The sequence below is a fragment of the Numida meleagris genome, chromosome 4 (genome assembly GCF_002078875.1).
Source record: "Numida meleagris isolate 19003 breed g44 Domestic line chromosome 4, NumMel1.0, whole genome shotgun sequence".
Taxonomy (NCBI): Eukaryota; Metazoa; Chordata; class Aves; order Galliformes; family Numididae; genus Numida; species Numida meleagris.
In genome coordinates this window covers 40,234,514-40,254,403 of record NC_034412.1, presented here as the reverse complement: position 1 = coordinate 40,254,403, position 19,890 = coordinate 40,234,514, and the positions used below count along the sequence as shown (strand labels likewise).

The 19,890-nt window shown below is 39.3% G+C and overlaps 1 protein-coding gene across 7 annotated transcripts in view; it reads left to right on the top strand.

Moving 5' to 3' along the window:
• The window catches only part of FAM13A (family with sequence similarity 13 member A), a 115,493-nt gene that overhangs the window by 28,273 nt on the left and 67,330 nt on the right, over positions 1-19,890 (top strand). For all 7 annotated transcript variants that reach the window (XM_021396786.1, XM_021396789.1, XM_021396785.1 and 4 more), the window contains exon 6: positions 14,440-14,612. In XM_021396786.1, coding sequence (XP_021252461.1) covers positions 14,440-14,612 — 173 coding nt within the window. The remainder of the gene's footprint in view (positions 1-14,439; positions 14,613-19,890) is intronic.

Here is a 19,890-nt window from a genome sequence, read left to right as displayed (position 1 = left end):
GAAATAAACATAAAGAGAAATAAGTGTAGCAGGAGTTGCTGAGTAAGAGGCATTGTCAAGTATCTAATACCCTGTCCATGATTCAGTCTCTCCTTTAAGAATACCCTTGACCTATTGTGTTTCTTCATCCATGTGGAAGGAAGCTAGGAGCTGGAGTATTTAACCACCTGTCTTTATTAGTGTCAGCGCTTCTTGACATTAAAGGATTATTCTAGGGATGTTCTAATCTTTTCTAATCATTGAGGTCTCTGTAGTTAATTGGTTTAAAGCTTTTATTGAGGTGGACTCTCACACGTTCTAAAACCTACATTTTGTATGACTTGCTAAGAATATGCCAGTGGAAGGAAAAATTATTCATTAGCAAGTTAGACTTAGTAAGGAAGAGGATGTGTTCCTGGGGCTAGTATAATTCATCTGATCTAGGTATAAGAATGCCGGGCTGGGATTTGAATGAAGAAAGTTCTTTTTCAGGTTTTGGGAACATGAACAAGCCGGCTGTGTTCTGTAGTGTTTTTTGACACTTATTAGCATTTGTAGCAATGTTACCGAAGAATCTTATTCATGGTTCAGGATCCACTGCTGTATTAACCCAGAGCTAAAAGACAGTCTCAGGGATGCCCAAGAGAGTTCACAGGTTTGTTGAGCTGTATGAGCAATATGAAGTATTTAGGAGTTTTGGTGCGACAGTAATGCATCTCATGGGAAATAACAGCTGATGGTCTAGAATGGACCAATGGAATCTATTATTGTAGGTTAGGGACATCCAAAAGTGTCTAAATTTGCTAGCAGTTGAAAAAGCTGACTAGAAGCCTTGCTTTGTGTTGACATATTTCCAGCAGAACTATTTGCTGGTAAATAGTGCCTATCAAAACTAGGAATTTAAGTGAATAATCTCAAGCTTTCTCCATGGTCTTCTTTGTTCTTGTTGAGAAATCGTCAGAAAAGTTTAGTTCAAAACCTGGTTTTGACGGTGTCCTGTTCAGATGTTGATTATTCTATTTGGCCCAAGTATTCTTGATTGTAGAAGTTTTCCCTTAGTAATCGTGGTGGGGCTTGATGCCATGATGAGCAGCTACTGTAGTTTGAATGGATTTTGGAGAGACTCTGTTACTTCATTTTCGCAGGTGGGATTGTCTTTTACACTAAAGTGGGATGGACAGATGGTTACTGGCAGGTATTGACAGTGAGTAGGACTTGGGTGATTTTTCAGATGTGAACAGTTGGGTTACACTAATTGTTGAGCACACATAGCTGAGCAAAACAAAGCTTCTACCTTTCAGATAGGGACTTGAACTTGTTTTGTATCCAGTATGCTGTAGCATAGAATTTTTTTTTTTAATATAGGAATAGAAAGGATGCATTTGCCAACAAGCGTTAACTCCTTTTGGCATTCTGTGGAGGTCTGTAATGGTTTAGAAGAGTGATGCTTAGGTAGCACTTATATATGGGATGCACATCAGTTGTTTTATGGCTCCATTTTGATTTCTCTCAGCTGGATAGTAGCTGTATCATTGCCTTTAAAGGAAATCAGGTTTTAAAGCACAACAGATTTCATTCCATAGTTTCACAAACTTCACAAGCAACACCAAAACTGAATGAATAGAAATCTCAGAGAATTCTCAAGCTTGAGTAATTCAGTTACACAGAAATGCATATATACATAATACACGTAGTTTTTCATGCACGTACAAAAGTTGGTGTAATTGTGTAATCTTTTTCATCAGAAGCACAGACAGGTGGCTGCTGTTTAAGTTTTGGAAATTTGACTTCTTTGACTAAAACATGATACTTGTAGTGCTCCATATGGAATGCAGCTGCCTTACTAAACACTCTCATTTAAAAATTATGTCTTATGTTTATTATTTGAATCACAATACCAGAGAGTGTTCTGAGAGAGCCAGGGTCAGATTTCTGAAGATGTACAACTATTTAATCTCTGCTGGTAGAGTTACGAATCAGCATAACTACATTCAAATACATCTGAAATGATTTAATGTTTTTTGATCTGTAAGTCCGTAGGATGCTTAAAAAGTAAAATATATTCTAAAATATACTTAGTTACTGAAGAGTGACATAATAGTAGAAATGGACTTGTGTTCTTTCTGCCAGCATTGAAAACAGTAGATTCTCATCATGAATCGTGTTTGAGGCTCTGGTTTTGCTTTGTTTGTTTTAAGTTTTTAAACTACCCTCAGAACCTAAGCAGCTTGAGAAAATGAGTTAGACATGCTTCCTTCGTTTTTCGGTTTTCCTTTGTTTTTCGGTTGCATTTTTCACTTTAAAGGTGGAGTGTTTTCTTTCCTTGTCTTATTTAATGTAAAAATATGCTCCAAAATTAAAATAAGAGGAAGTGACCAGTTCATAGGAATCATTGTATAATCCTGTGCAGATTATTGCCTTGTAAAAACTAGCATGGACTGGAGGACAGCAGGGATGGGACAAGGAGATTGCAAGTATTTGAACAAATCATAGATACTGTCTTTTCTGGAGAACTTCAAAACTATACTTGTGTACACCCTTCCCAGGAAAACTATGATCTCTTGCCAACAGTGAGCAGACTTGCAGAGGTTAATATTTAACAGGTTCCTGGGTAGAACTGTGTGTTGCATTTTCAGCACCTAACTCTCTTGTTCCCTTGGAAGCATTATTTTGTGTAAACAAAACACATTTTTATACTGAAGTGCATCTGTCTACATGTGCTGTTCCATGATGAATCAGTTAATAGTGGGCTATCAAAAGATTTTCTGCTTTTTACCTCACGCATGCTTGTTATCATTATTCATCTCCATTCAGCGTAATGGAAGCAATTATTGTACTGCCTGATTCCGGCAATCAGTGAATATTGCATGCTCATCTTAACAGTATTCAGTTGGTGGCAAGCCTGATCCTACAGTGACTGCTGGAATGTTGATTTCTAACTTTTACTAGCAACAGTGACAGAAAAATCTGATCTAACACACCTGCATGACTCACTTCTTTGAGTCATTTGTCTGCAACGACTGGTACTTAAAATTAATATATGCTTATAATAAAGATATAATACAGTGAAAATGGGAGATGACAAAGGCCTGTGAGATCATCTTGAAGGTCTTGTTAAGGTATAGAATGTATTTTCCAATTCTTTTTCTAGTTTAGAGGTGAATGCTCCAAGAACAGGAAGTTGGATATCCCTTTTTGGGTGGATTGTTACATGACGTAGTGGAATTTCTAGTGGAGTCTCAGCTTATATGTTTTACCCAGTGTTGATGCAGAAGACCATAAACAATGTGCTAGCTGACCTCAGACAGCTGTAGTAGCAGTTTATGATATGCTTGAAAGTGCTACTCCCCCACTCTTCAAAATCCCTAAGGCTCAAACATGCTATTTTATACAGGGTTTGTAAACACTGTTCTTTTTTTTCTGAGAAGCAGAAGTGTCTGAAGGGTGGGTAGCTGACTTGAACCCTTGTAGGTTGGGTTTTTTGTTTTTTTTTTTGTCTTTTCATTTCTTCAGGTTCCTTTGCTGATGAGTTGGCCATATGATATTGTGGGGCAGGAGAAATACAGATATAAAACTTAACTTGATTTCCATGAAGGATCTATCTGCACTCTAGGGGATATAGTGCAGTCCAGGCTGGTGCCAACACTGTCTTTTAGGCAGCAAATTCTTTCATTACTGTGTAATTCATTGTCAAACTGTGTGCGGGAGGAGTACCATACATGGAGAAAGACAGGTTTCTCAACTGTTTGTTTGAGTCTTTCCAACCTACTTACATGGACTTCAATAGAACGGCTTCAAATTTTGGCACAGCTTCACACTTTTCTAATGTAGAAATCCTTTGGCAAGCACTTACGTGTTTACATCTCAGTTAGGAAGGATGGAGGAATGTGGTGGCCTCTGTGCTTTCTTACCTCAGTTCCCTGGCTTTTGATGATCTTACTAACAATTACTCTTTAACACCACAGCTGATATTTGCAGATTTCTTTAAATAGGCAGAATATATTGAAATATCAAGCAATGTCCTCTGTAACTACAGTAATTTACCATAATTTTTGTTGCTATCATTATTGTTCTAAGTGGGCAACTGGATACAGACATCAGTAGATAGTCTGCCCCGTGGGAAGCTGAAAACAAATCATTATTCATAGCCTTTTAAGTTCATTCCTGCATCTCTCCTCTGGCTGTGATCACCTGGCCATATTTGTGCTTCTTACTCTTAATATATTTCTGTTCACGTAAATACAGTCCACAGAAACCAAGTGAATGAAAGACAGAATTTACCTCCCAGAGAAACCATTGTCTCTGTAGTCAGGTGAGAACACCTGATTTGGTAATAAATTCTTAGAATATCCTTGCTTTCTGTGGGGAGGCCCTGATTCTACATTCAGGGTAGCAATTGAGGCCTAGTTCATATGTTTCTAAAGAGGCCACATGCATTGCTTGCTGTACAGAGGTACTCTGACTATGGCCAAGACACCTCCACATGTAGAACTGATGCAGACCAACTCTTCAGCAGCAATTGCTCAGCCTGTAGTGTTGTCCCCATGTAGGAACACCCTAGAAGAGGACTAAGCCAATTCTTGACTCTCATAGGGTCCAGCTGACTTTGTCCAAGCTTGTGACAGAATTCCTCATTGGTACAAGATGTCTGCTGTGTGAAAGCAACATAGGGACTCATCAGTAAAGCTTCACTTGATAATTTGCAATGAGAGAGCGTCTGGTCCTTCATCAGAATCAACTGAAGTTGAAGGGTAGCCACCAGTGTGGAGCAAAGGCTGTAAGAAATACTCATTTACCTCTGTGGCCATGCAATGGTCAATCCACCTTTTCTGTCTCAGTATGTGAAACAGAAATGCAAGGGAAAAGAAGGTAAATAGTGTTTATAGTCCATTCACTGGTTTTACCTGTGAGGCTGATTTGTCCCTGCTTTGTACTTGATGATGATGTTCACATGTGCATAGACAGGGTCCAGAGCATAAATGGATGTATTAGTGCATTCCCTGGAAGTGCAGATACAGCAGTTGAGATAAGGGAGTCTGATGTTCCTGGAATTCAAAAATGAGTTTGAGAGTGCCTTTGCAAGAGTATGTAAAGCCAGACTTATACATTAGCCGGCATTATACATTATACGTTTCTACTGTTCATCTAGACTTTACTTGAGCACCAGTGTCAGTTATTTTTTATAAAACACTTTTTCAAGAGCACTGGTATTTGGAACTGTCAGCTGCACATACAAAAATATCAATATTGTGGGTGTTGTCCCAGCTTATTGTAAGTGGTCACTTTGATAACAAAGTATTTTGTGTAGGATTTCTTTTTCTTCCAAGTCATACAGCACCATACTTAAAGTAAAAGGCCTATCTCACTGATGGTGAAATGATTTGTTAAGCTATGTGATATGGTTTACAGAATAGAGCTAAAGAGAAAAAATAGGCTTGGTACTGAACTCTTATAGAGAGTCAGTACCAAGTCAATAAGTCTGGTCTTCTTAGTCATATGCAGTTCAAGCTAGGATGGTAACTGCCTACATAAGTACGAAAACACAGGTAACCAGAATAAATCCTGGGAAATGAGGACATAGTGAACATATGGATAGGAGTCCTCCCTTTCTTTGCTTTACTATATTAGGGGATTCGCTAAGTAGGCTAGTTTGACAATGTTTGAGAAGCCAGTCTGGGAAGAAACATTTGATCAAAGATTTTCCAGTGAATGCAGCAGGAAGCCAGGGTAACATTATGCAGACCACGAGATACACAATGCAGCAGTCTTGCTTGGTGTTGCCTTAAATTTAACACAGGAATTTCAATAATGTGTCCAAAGTATGCAGAATCTGGGATGCCCCATTCCCACAGACAAGTTTGAAGATGAGGAAAGGTGCAACTGATTCCATTATGTAGCTCCTTTTTGACCTGCTGTTACAAACAGTGAGTAGCAAGCTCAAGTACATTCACTGAGATGTCATCATTTAAACAGCTGTTAAACCACAGGAGCAATCTGTTCAAGTGCTTTCATGTGGCCTTGGACCAAAATCAGCCATGTTGCACAGATTTCTTTTTCTTCAGACTTTTATATTGACAACATTTCTTAAGTTTTAAGGAATTTGTTTTGGTAGAGAAGTAACTGAGGAAAACTGTTACTATCTCTATGAAAAATCTCCCAAGAATCCCACCTATTAAATAAAGGAAATGTTTACGGCTCTATGGATCAGGTTCAGTTAGAGACAGTGAATTTATTATGAATTGCATATCTGCAGTACTATCGGTAGTTAACTTGCTTCTGCATAATTAATTTAATACTTCACTGAAGACAGACAAAATTCAGTACAGCAGTTACAGATAATAAAATTGATCTGACAGAAGTTATTCGCATTCAATCTGATATCCCTGGGCTTTGTCAGGTATACAAAAGAGACAAGACTTTAACTTTGAGAAAGTTTACTGAAACAAAATTGTGAGGATTCACATGTTAATTAACTCTGGAGCCAGAAATGTGATATCAACATAACTGTGCCTGAATTTCATAGGCTTGCTGAGAATTGTGCGGTGTTTTTTACATGTGTGTTGACTTTTAAGTATTTAAGCAGTTCTGCTAATTGCAGAGGCTCTTTTCAGATATGGAAGCTGTGGCAATATGGTGTAAAGGAAAATAATACTCAGCCTTTTGTATACAAAAGGTCTTGTTGCTATTAAGATGGAGAAATTCGAATAAATAATCAAAATTTGGTTGAACTTTAAAGCTTCACGCATCGCATCAAATTTAAAACTGATATCCGAGTGTGGTGGAGTACAGAGGAGGTGTTTTAGTGATCTAATGCCTAAAAATACAAGTAGATTAAGAGAAATCCAAATTTGGCAGTGGCAGCTGCACAGATTGTAAGGATGACTGCATTGATTGTGACTTTATGATTTCGATGTGGCAGTTAATCAAGAATTTGAGACTTGGTTCTGGGTATGGCAGAGGATTGTTGACTAGATTTTGCATGTATGTGTTACTGCTTCTGTTATCTATGCTAAACCTGGTAAGAATTATAGAGCTATTGATCTTTGTCCCCCAAAGTCAGTAATTCAGGATAAGGTATGTTTTCTTTCAGAAGAACTCATCTTGTCAACTGTATTATGAATACATTGCTTTAAAATCAATATCATAGATGTTAGGTGAAGTGACTAATCAACAGATTTTATTACTTTTTAACAAGTTACTGCATTCTGAATGAAATCCATGCTTCAGCAAGTATTTGATCACAAGCCAATTTTCAACATACACAGCAGTCTTCCCGAAGATGACAGTTTGCTTGCTTTAAGTTCCTTTCAGGCTTAAGGACTTGTCTAGAGTTCTACTATTACGGAAAAGAATGTCACTGTAGTTCAGATATGTTTAGACGATGATGTTTTGCAGCCCCTCTGACATCTTAGTCCCTGCTAGTGTAGCACACATAGCAGTCAGACAGCAACCAAGGGGCACTTGCTTCCTCATACACAGAAATTCTGTGCCATTGTCAGTGGCATGATGAATCAGGCTCTCATTTTGTGTATAGGAATAGAAAGTGAGAGTATATTATTGAAAGTACGAGGGGAATGTAACTGGAAAATGTCACTGCAGAATTATCCCTGCCTCTGAAAGCCCTGTGCACCTGGCAGATACACGTCCTCAGAGCTGCAAGAAATTCATCTCGTGCAAATTCATCTCGGTTATCTCTTATTACAATCACACACAGAATTACAGAATCATATGCATTGAAGGGGACCTCTGGAGATCATCTAGTCCAACACCCCTGCTAAAGCAGCTTCCCTTGAGTAGGTTACACAGGAAAATGTCTAGGTGGGTTTTGCTTATCTCCAGAAGTAGCGTTCAGTGAAGCTGTCCTGCGAGAGCTCACTAGGCTGTGAAGCTTTGGAGGACCACAAAAGGACAGGTTACTTACTTGGCTGTTTGCTGAATGACTTGAAGGGCTTTGCTGTCTCAGAAGAGACAGCACCTTATTGTCTGGGACAATTTAGGTTGACAAAAGCCTCCAGCAATATTCTGTATCTCCAGGCAAGGCCTGATATAATTAATTGTCTCTGTAGATACTGTTATGTAACCCTGGTAGAGAGCTTACAGCTGTGTGTGTGTGATGAGAAGTCCCATTGAAATGGTTGATGTTTTAAATAGAGCGAGTGTAATAAATTTGTTTCAAGAGCTATCAGTGGCCAAGTACAAAGCCTGGGTAACTTCAGCGGGTGACTCATTCCCTGGTCATTTGACTTGACAGAATTGGCTAAATCAGGTTCTGTAGGAGTTAGTTGTCAAACAAGACTTACATTTGGCTAATGGTCTTCCTTTCTTATTTGCTCATGAAGCAGAGTTAGTGACAAAAGATTAAAATGTAAGGTACATGGTGATAGCTAGCTATGGTGTCACAACCAGATTTAGACTAGGGTGAAAAAGAAAACAACACCCTAAATCTCCCTGCATCACTTAGCCATGCTTCGTTTTTTTGCAAAGTAATGTGCCTTTTTCTATTCAGCAGAACAATTGTGTTGATTGATAAACACATCTTGTAAGCTGAAAGGGCCGTAGACTGATAGGGCCCTTCATCCTTCATAGGATGGTATGGACTCCCATGCTTTGATGGAGAACTTACTGATTTTAAGAGTACCAGTTGTCTGTTTTGACTGAGATTTTTCTTTTGATCAGAAAAACGAACAAACAAACAAAAAAAAAAACCCTGCAGGACTGAATAAAGGAATGTGGTGTATATATTTTAAATACCTCCTGTTTTTTTTTTGTTTTATTATTTTGCTGTTTTTATGATGACCTTATGGAAGTATCTTCATCATCTTTAAAATTCTGAACTTTAAATATAAACTCACAGCTAGCTTATTCCAAAGGTTCTATACGTAGATTTCCTAATTATTTATTCAAATGGGTATGAATTGCCCTCTTTATTTATGAGTTCATAGCTTGGGATAATTGAAGCTTTTCTTTTTTCCTCCTTGAGAAGGTAAGTGAGGTACTCAGAAAAGCAGGATCACCTGTGCTAAGGAGTTGTATCTTCAGTGCAAGTGCACAGAACTCTCCAGGGTGGAGATTGTGGAGCAATCCCTGTCCTTCAGGAGCTGACAAATAATAGAGTCACCATGCCAAATTGGAGCTTTAGAATATGTGACGTACTTATCCTTGAACCCAGTCATTTCTGACATTTCATAGCTTGATGATGCATCCGTAAGTTAAGAAAAAACGTAACAGTGGTATACGTGAGATGGTGCCACCTGGACTGGTTAGTTTAAGCCTCTAGGGGAGAGATTTTACTGCACTTTCTTTAATATCCTTCATGACAAAGGTTTATACTGGTCATGAAACCGACTGGTCTCAGTTAGAACTACAAACGCAGTTCCTTGCATCTAAACTCTCTGAGACAGCAAATGTTAAAAGCCAGTGCAGGGTGTGTGGTGTAACACAGCTCCTTGTAGTTATCTGCTCTTTGGTATTTTGATTGCCGTTAATTTAGATGATCCCTTTGATCCTGAGTAGCACCCAATATTTACTTAAATTTAGCTGAGAATGAAGATGTATTTTAAACGACAAAGTAGCTGACTTCAGCATATGCCCAGGGATGTTGGCTGACAACCCCCCGGTTATACATTAGCCCATCCTTTCAGAGGTCATACTCAGTAACTAACAACCCACGACACAGGTTGAGCCTCAGACAACCTGGTTGAGGCTGAGGCTGAATCTGATCTTTGTCGTATGCAGCTTGAGGCTGAACTTCACCAGTTTGAAAGGTTTCAGGAGACAAGTATCAGATGATTTGCTTTTTGCTCCCAAGTAATACTATTAGTGGGAGGTGAAGCTTGTTGTGTATTTTCAAAGATTTACTGGTTTCTCTTTCACAAACCAGCACAGTTAGATTTTGTCTGGGTCAGAATGCTCCTTTGAAACATGCCACAGCATGTTATGCAGCAATTCATATGATCTGCTGATTTGCTGGATAGATGAGAATGTCATAGGTGAGGTTACAAAATCACAGGGTGGCTGAGGTAGGAAGGGACCCTGGGGCTTCATCTTGTCCAATCCCTGCTCAAGCAGAGACGCCCAGAGTAGGGCTTGGCAATTCTCTGTGTTGAACTTCATGGGACTCTTGTCACCCCACCTCTCCAGCCGGTCAGGTCCCTATGCGTGGTAGCATAACCCCTTGGCTTACCACCCGCTCCTTCCAGTTTTGTGTCATCTGCAAGCTTGCTGAGGGTGCACTCTGCCCCATTGGCCAGTACATTAAGGCTAATGAGACTTCATACTCATGATCAGGCAGATAAACAGTGCAGTCAGATTAATATTTGCTTGATTATATGGTGTTAAATCTGAAGAAGGAAAAAAAAAACAACCAAAAACATTATAAATCAAAAGTGAAGGACTACGAGCTAAAAGTAGTAGCATGACATTTTCCAGAAGTCATCCTGAGGGAAGCAAAACAACTGCCGTAGAAGTTGATATCTGAAAGTATAAGCAGTGGCTCTCATATATATACATACATTTTGTATATATATTTTAAGAACAGAAGCTGAAAACAACTGCCTTGTTAGTTAAGGGTGGCCCTTACCTGGGCAACATTGGGGTCCTTCCACACTCAACCTTTACAAACCTTGCTTGAATTTTCTTGATCACTGAGTGGGCTGCCTTCTCTGAAGGCAGTGTGGAAGGTGGTGTACCTGGAGTACACAGGTAATTACAAATCTCCTCCTACAGAGGTTTGTACAACTTGTAATATTGCATTTCAAAATCTAACAAGTTACGTAGACTTTAAAACAAACAAACAAACAGAAAAAAAAACCCTAATTCTTGAACTTGTAACATACTTCTTAGGTGCCTTGCAGTAGTGCTGGGAGGAGGTTTTCCTTGGTTATCTCCAGCATCACCCAGCCAGTAATGGTGTGGCTCAGGCTGATCACAAAAATAGTGGATTGCAGAAAAAATACAAGATCCTTTATGCAGTATTGGTCTCTCTTTTTCTCTTTTTCTGGCATTTAACAACTATTAGGGTTGTCTTTCCAGTATTATCTTCATCATTAATAGTTCAGGGTGTTGTTGTTTTGCAAGATATTTTTCTCATTTTGTAAGGTATTATCTTCTCAAACTTCACTGCACAAAACATCTGCTTGTGCCGGAGCGTGCATGCACACACACATCTCTAACAAAATATTTTCTCTTGAGAGCTCCGGCACCCTAAAAGCATTTAAGCTACTTCTATGTCTTGTTCTTTAATCTGTTTTGTTAGGAACTCAGATTACAGAAGTCTTTGACAATGGGCAAGTCCTTACTTTGGTGGCACTCCAGCTCTATCGTTACCATACTGTGGAGGCAGCTTCTTCATGGTCTCATTAAAAACTGTAGCATGAGGTAGTGAACATTGTTACTTCTTGTTAATAATTATTCAAGGCATTACTTAAATGGACATTATTTAATTTTATTTATTTAATTTATTTAACTTTTAATACATAGGCTGAATAAGTGAGTTCACCTTTTCTTCTGCATGCGTTTTTATACTGATGCGACTGAAAACAGTTTTGTGCAGAAAGAAAGTATTTGTAATTATAATTCAGATATAAAATACCATTACCTGTAGGATATATTGCTAGAGAAATAACTACAGTGCTATGTTATATGCCAAGGTTATCAAAATACTAGCTTATAGGTCATTTGGAACAGAGAACGGACATAGTGTTTCCTTCCACTTCTTATTTTTGGAGTGCCCTTGAAATGCAGTGGTGATCTTAAATTTGAATCTAATCTTTCAAACAGAATTTTCTTGCAGCTCTTGTATGTGATTGACATGTCGTCTTTAGGAACTGCTTGTATCCAAATTATCTTTTACTGCTAGAAGATGAGAAGAATTGAAGACTCTACCATTTTTTTTGTTCAGAGCACTGGAATAGTAAATAGTTGTGCGTGTGTGTGTGTAGAATTCCCCAGTGTGAGCAAATCAGTGTACAGTTCAAAAGAGATGAAGAGTATGCAGGGAGGGAAGTTGATTCATGCTGTTTGGTAGATGTTTCCAGTTTCCTAGCACTTGTTGCTGGGTATAAATACAATACCTGGTAGCAAAACAATTTAGCATTGTTAACTGTGTTCCTGAAATCAGTATGCATATGGTATGTTCAGGGGTGAAAGGCTGGCTTCCTGATGCCTTCCAGTCTTCAATCACAGCTATCACATATGATAGATACATTGTAGAAGTTGTCTCTTTTGCTTACACCTACATTTTTACTGCAGTGTACTAAAAGGTTAGCACAGGATCACTTCTTTCTCCGTCCTGCTGGCTCACACCCAGGCAGGGGCATAGCATGGCCTTCCTTGTGCCCTGTGTTAGGACCATCTGCTTTTCAGGAGCTCCCCATCTTGCTGATCATGGGTTGCTTTTTTTATGGCACACTGCTGGCCCATGGTCAGTTTGGTAGCCTCAGTTTGCCTCCTTTGCTCCGTGAAGACATTGTCTCCCCCTCTTAAACCACAGCATCCCTTTTGTTTGTAGTTGAGAACCACAGCCTGGCATCTGCAGGCTGTGCACCCAGTTCTTGAGGCGTCAACAGCCAGTGACCATTACAGGCAACAGGGTTGTAGATTATTGCCAGAAAACAGATTAAAAAAAAAAAGATCTTACGGTAAGGCTATTATGCAAAGGGTTCAAGGGTGATCTGGAAAGACTTAATGACTGTCCAGAAGATTTGTAGAAACTGCAACAGAATGAATAAACAAATGGATAATTATAAGTATCAGAAGGCACCAGCAAGATTTGTTCAGAGAAAAAAATTGTGTTACATAGGAAGCAGTAAGCTTGTGTTTAAGCATAGCTTGAATAGTGCACTTCAAAATCTTCCCAAAGGTTTTGATAAGATTATCAAAGGTATTTAAAGAAGCAGAGCTCTCGTGCAATTGGAGGGAAAGTCTTCTTAAAGATTAATAATTAGAAAGCAATAAAAATAAATGGTCTCTTTCTCAGTAGAGAGAGATTGTATGTGAAGTTTCTCAAGGATACTTGATGGAATTTATACTTTTTAACCTTTCTAATAGTGACCCAGGAAGGGGCTGAATATGCTGATAATAGAAAATTATTCAAAGGGGGAAAAATTTAAAGCTGGCTACAGGGACTTACAGAAGGCTCTTAAGATACTCCATATTACGTGGAAAAAGAATGGGTGAATTTCCATCACTAGATGTTAACTGCTGTCCACGTAAAATGTAAAAATTATATAAATGTATACACTGATGAGCCCCACATTAATTATTCTTTTCAGAAATGAGATCTTGATGCTATAGAAACTTCACAAAGCTGAGTCAGCAGTAATGAAAGCAAACCAAAAGCTGCATTTCAGTAAGAAGCCACCAATATATCTCTGATTTACCTATATATAAAATTCAGTTCTGGCAACCTCTTTTCAAAAAGGATTTAGAAGAAGTGAAAAGATGTAGAGAAAAGCAGCATGAAGGTTCAAAGGCACCAGAATGACTTCTGTAAAGTGAAAAAGTATATAAACTGATTAATCTGATTAGAGACTACTAATGGAGTAGTGGTAAGTTTTTTTAAGTCAAAAATCAGATGGAGAAGGTGGGTTTGGAGCCGTGTTTTCAAATTCTCGTAGAAACAAATAATCTTTCCCTAGTACTTGAATTATATCTGAAATAAAGTACTGTTTGTTTTTTTGTTTATTCATTATTAATCAGTGTATAAAGATGTGAAACTCCCAGCTGAGGATCCTGCAAAAGCTAAAGACATAAGTGGACCTGAGGAAATTTAACATAATCACAAAGGATAAGTCCAGTGTTCACTGTTAGACACAGTGAGAGAGCCAAAAGCTGGGACATTGTATCAGTGACAGATTCCTGGATTTGATCCCCTCCCCTACATACCCTTTATCTGGTGCGGATACCAGCAGCACCATCTGCTCTTTGGTTTTGAACACTTCCCCTGAAGCGAAGAGTTCTGTGCCATACTTGGAAACTTCATCTTAAATGTAGGAAGCCCAGCTATAAATGCTATGTTCTGGCTGCCTCCACAAAGATCATCAACACATAAAGTCCACATCTTGAGAAATTCCCCTCCAGAGTATATAATGACATCAACTTTGTTTTTAAAATGGGAAAAGGTCTTTATTTTCTTTTACCTTCTCTTTATCTAGTTGGTGTCAAGAGATAAAGATTCAATGAGAATTTTTTAGTTTGTCTTCTGTGATACAGGAAATAACTTTCCATTTATTTTACTTGTCTTCTTTTTGTTAATTTCACTGTTAGTCTTTCAGTAGGTGTATATTTATTTTTCTTTAAATAGTCTTTAAACAAGCAGAACTTTTGATTTATGTGTATTTTATGTCATTGGTTTGTAACTTGTCATATTTGCTGTTTGCACGCTGGTAGGGAATATCATTCTGCTAGAGCTTATCTGCAGAGGCTGCTCAGATTCAGTTTTCTCTTTCTTTGCTTCCGTAGGTGACAAAGTCCACAAGGGAAGGATCCAGTCGAACACACCTAGTGCCACAACCAGGCTTGTCAGTTGGAACACCTCAGGTCAGCCTCCGATTAACAGACAGTAGTTCATGTTTGAAGGAGATGGATTTAACAGATGAAATCTCCTTCGTTAACAATGGTGCGTTTTTCTTCAGGTTAGTGCTTTTTTTTTGTCTTTGTATTTGTTTCCTTATTTATTCTGTAGCTGCATCTCCAGCTCTGAGCATTTGGAACACATTTTTTTGCCACTGATGCACACAAAGTCAGCATGCTGTGGTATAAGGTAAAATAATATGTGTATCTCTGTGGAAGCACACATTCCAACAGGTGCCTTACAAAGCTGGATTTATGCTTTCATTTGCCTTTCAAATATAAATTTACACTCATATCAAGGTGGCCTGATTGGTGAAGGCAGGCAGAACTGATCTGAAGTCAGGCACTAGAAGTGGCACTGAGCACAAGATCCAACCAAAATGTAGATGTCTTCTATCAGTGTTTAAATGTGTTTGATCTGCCTAGTTTAAGTCTTAACAGAAAACTGAGTTTGTTCCCACTCTTAATCCAAAAAGGGAAGGGGTTTAGAGGGGGCTTATCTTTCTAACAGGAATGGTGTTCTAGATGTACTATGGTTGGCCAAACAAGATAGAAAATAAAAGCGTGTCTGTAGGGCATCTTTATCTGTCTAAAAGCGTCTTTCAAAGTCTGTGTAACGTATCATGATTATATCTATAGTTTTGATTGATGACACTTTACCAGTGAGGTGAACAGGTGACTGACAGTTTGATTTCTTGTAAAATTCTTCCCTAAACATCAGACTTAACCAGTATCTTTTCATTGTTCTCAGGATAATGAATTGAGCATTTAATTCCCTTTCCTCTTGTGTCTAGTGTAGAACATCAAGGTTTCACGTTACTGTGGGAAATTGCTGTATGCTACTGAAATATGAGGTTGGCCTAATGTGGGAAATAGTGTTATTTACGTGTCATGAAACATGACACCACAGTGTCTCTGCATACTAGGGCAGAACACAAAGCAGCGACACTGCTGCCAGGCACGTAACTGAGTGGCTTCACTGAGTAAGCGGGAGGCGGCGTGCTATTCTCAGCACTAATGCAGACAGACAGCATGCAACTTCTGAGAGAAGTTAGCAAACCATGCACTAACACCAAATTTTGATTCATAATAATGGTGGTGAAGCACAGATGTTACATCTGCTATCAGGCCTTGCACATGCACATCTTTCTTAGCTTCTAGCTGTGTCAGCTTTGTGGTTTATTGTCCCCAACCCTGCCCTCAAAAATCCTGCATTCAGAAGACAACAGGTTAGTTTATATAGTTTAAACTCAATTCATTCTATGATTCTGTGTCTTTGTTAATCCAGCTTCTTCTGACTGAGACGAGCTAGGAAACAATTACTAAAGCAGGTAATTTGGCAAAACTGAGAAGGCAATATGAGTCCATCAGCTAAACAGGGCTAAGCGGGTAGGGCTGGGTCAGAATTTATGGCCACGTGCATCTGTACGCTGGAGCTTGGCAGAGGGCAAGCCCTTGCCAGTCAGTACTTCACTATGTATTGTGAGGTGTAAAGAGAGATGAAGTACTAGAGAGGTGAAACAAAGGACTGCTGAGTCTCGGGTTTGGGAAGCTATTGATGAGTGATGTGCTTCTTGAAGTGTCTCAAAAAACTGTGATTCTTTTAGTCGAACGTTCCCCAAAGGAGATTGTTTGTTGTAAGAATTCATACTTTCCTGTCGATGTGTAATTCCTTAGAAGTGTACTGCTGAAGTTGGGGACATCTGCACTGACACTGGTACAGGACATCAAGTACCAAATGAGATGTCTTTGTAAGTAGGCAAAAGCTGACAGTTTCTGCACTCAGTCCTCAGAATGAAAGATGTCTGGATCTCTAATTCTGCCTGGGAGATGAGATGAGATGAGATGAATAAGCTGTAGAAAGTTATTCTCTTGTAATCCCATGTTGTTGGAGAACACTGTAGTTTTCTGTCCCATATCACAGTTCTGGGTGTGTTTATCTAACCGGCTTGAGTTTGTATCTGCACTGCTGTTAGCTTCTAGTACGTTTCTGCCAGTGATCTGCTGCTGCTGAAATAGGCAGTGCTTGCTGTTTTCTGCCCAAGTACAGGACAGCAGGTTGTGGGACAGGAGAAGCTGCAGAGGAGGCCCTTGACCACTCCACCCCTAAGAGGAAGAGCGGAGAGAGGTCTCTAAAAGAACTGGGGGACAAGCTGTCTGTGCATCCAAAACCCTGATTCCCTAGCATGAATGTAGTGCTATAATATATCAGGAGCAGTTTTAAACTTGCTTTTGGCAGCTTTGTGCCTCTCCTGTGGAATCTAAGCTCACTGTACGATATTATCTAGTTATATTTCAGTGCAAGGCTACATTAGGAGTTTTCACCTATTTCAGCAGAAGGACTATGGCAAGTGATCTAAACTATAAAGTACTTTGCAAACACACTGCTAGTCTTGTTGGGGGGGGGGGTTCTGTCACAAGGTACTAGCAGTTCTTAAGTAAATGTTATCATTGTGTAATTATATGTAATTATCAGATACGTTTTAGTGAAATGACTGTATCTGCTCAGTTATCATATGATCTTTGTTAGAAAAGAATAAAGGTTGTTCTTGGCAATGATAATCTTTTGCTGTTTCATGAAAATGCTTGTGGTTTGTTCCTGTTCTGTGCTCAGATACCATGATATGGGTGGAGTAGAAGGGGATGAAGGGCTACGATAGAACAGTAGATGCAGAACTCCACCTTTAGCAGGCTCACATGCGTAAAAGTGAGGAACCAACCACACACACACGTTAAGCCTGTAAGGCCCCCGCAGCAATAACTGTAACAGGTCTATCATTTTCAGTCATTTTCATTTGGCATTAGAGAATATAGGTCTTCAGGGAGAAAATGAGAATTCTAGTTGGTTAGTAATGTGTAATACTATTTATAATGTCTCTCAGTATGTGTTACTGTGTTTTATACAGCTGACCTTAAAAACATGTTATGTATACTAAGTAGCAGCCACTGTTGTGACTATATCTTATAGAATGGCTTACCTTTTTATTAATATTGAAAGATGCGTTATGCCTCTTTACAGGTATGATATTCCTCATTGCAGAAATTTTTTTAAAGTGCTGCTGTCATTTGAAATATGAGAAATATCAGTTGCGGTCAAGACATTGCAGAGCATAAAATCTGCCTCCTTCTGTTCGTGACTTGATCTTAAGAAAATGATATTATAAAGTTGGTATGTTTTTTTGTAGTTTTTTTTTTTTTACCAGATTAGGTAGAGTAACTGTATGTACCCATAATCCCCACTAGTACATAATGTATGCGATCTCTTGAGAATTACCTCATTATTATAGTTGTGTGCCAAGGGCAAACTGCTAATTATGCAGTAGCAAAAAAACATACCTGTAATACAGTCTTTGAGCAAATCCCAAAAGATTAAGGAAGGAAAAAAAGAAGGGATAGGAGAGATGAGTTTGATCCCCTGAAGAAAGGATGAAAGTCTGCATGCGATACGCAGACAGTTTATCAAAATTCTGGACCCTGGGAGCCATGTACATTGTCTTTGCCTGGTTGAAATCCACAAGACCCACACTGCAAACCTCAGAAGCTGGAGGAGATAGCAGCTTTGAGACTAGTGCATAGGCAGGAGAGTACCAGTTCCCTGGAGCCACACCGGGCCCTCAGTGAGATGAGGCTAGGGTGGGCTTGCAGCTGTGTGAAGCTCAGTTTGTGTGTCCCCCACCCCTTTTGTTTTCCTACTATCAAGAAGAAAAATGTCTTCTCAAAGCTCTAGTTCAGAAGGGGCATGCATAACTGCAGTAGTAACTGGAATGATTTTGCATGTGCCTAGAGGTGCTAAAACTCCAGTACTTTGAATAAGAAGTTGAAATGGATTTTACTTCAGGATATATTGAAATTTAAGTGAATACAAAGGTAGGAGAGCCTCTTACAAACTGTGTTCTTAGCCTTTCATGCTAAAGTTCATATAACAGCAAAGAATAGTGAAAGCCTTCAGGCAGGAGGGAAAAAGCTTCCTGCAGCCAAAATGTGAGGCGGGAGATTGTTAATGGCAAGCTGAAATGGCTTTCCCAGTGCTAGCTTAGAAGTGCTAGATGCTTGCTGTCTACAGACTTTTGTTTTCACTGCCCTAATATTTTTGCTCCAGAAGGGGCACTAAAATAGGCTTTGCCACATATTGCTGTTCTGGCACTTAATGGAGCTGCGTATCTCTTTGCAGTCCTGGTCCTATTTTCAAGGAGGATTTATCTGTGGGAGGGCACCCTTCTGTTTGCCACGTTGTTAGGGACGTTGTTAGGCTCAATGCATGCTCCCTAGGTGGAACTATTGATCTAAGGAGCACTACCACATACCTTACCTTGTTGGTAATCATCAGGTGATGTGAAATCAGCGTGTGTATGGCAGACAAACTTTGTAAAAAACACTGTGCAGATTCTGAGAGCTGTAGCACTAGAACAACCACTGCAAACATTCAGTAAACAATCCGCCTTCTCCAGTACCTTCTAGCCATCTCTTTGTGTGCCAAAGATCATAAATTCCTGTTTGCAACTGCAGACACAGCTGCAATGAGATTTGCCAGCACAGATAACCTTTGTTGGCTTTCTAACGTGCAGATTCTCTAAGAGATTTGTTTATATCAACCTTTTGTTCACAAAGATGCTTATATCTGGCCTATGTCCTGCAAGTATAGTGATCACATGCTGTGTTGTCCTCCTTAAAATAAAGGGTGGGTTTATGTACCCTTGCTGCGCCCTCCTCTTTACAAGACAGTGTGTTCTAGCTGTTCATTGCTGAGGTATGAAAACACATGTATTTGTACACTGTGAAGTTTGTGCTTACTATAAACACTTTCCCTGTTTGTTGGCTTTCCTTTTAGCAGCTGCGGTTTAAAACCAAGGCAAGCCAAAACGTACCATTATTCTCTGGCATGTGATAAGAACTTGGGTTCCTGTTGTTGCCAGAACAAATCAAGCAGGGGGGCTGGTGTTTGTTTAGCTGACTATTTTTGTTTAGGCTTGGAGTTTTTGCAGCCTGTCATGGCAGTACATTCAGTCCCTATCCGAAGTAATAATTTGCCTTATCACTCAGGAGCCTTGCTGCCAGGTTCACATACGGGATTGCAGCCAAAGAACAGACAGGACTGCCTTCTGAAGGACCCAGATTCTTCGAGAAAACTGCTTAGGAAAGGAACAAAAGTCTAGAGAGAGTTTGGTGGGGAAGTAGTGAGAGCGATTATCTTCTGGGTGGTTCAGCAGCAGACTCTGGTGCGCCCTGCTCTGAGCCCTCGCAGGGGACTTGTTTAGTGTAAGGTATTTTTGCTGTTTGTCCCTTTCTCTCTTTAGGTTGTGTTGAGTTAGTTTTTCCAAGCTGACTCATTTAACTTTAAAA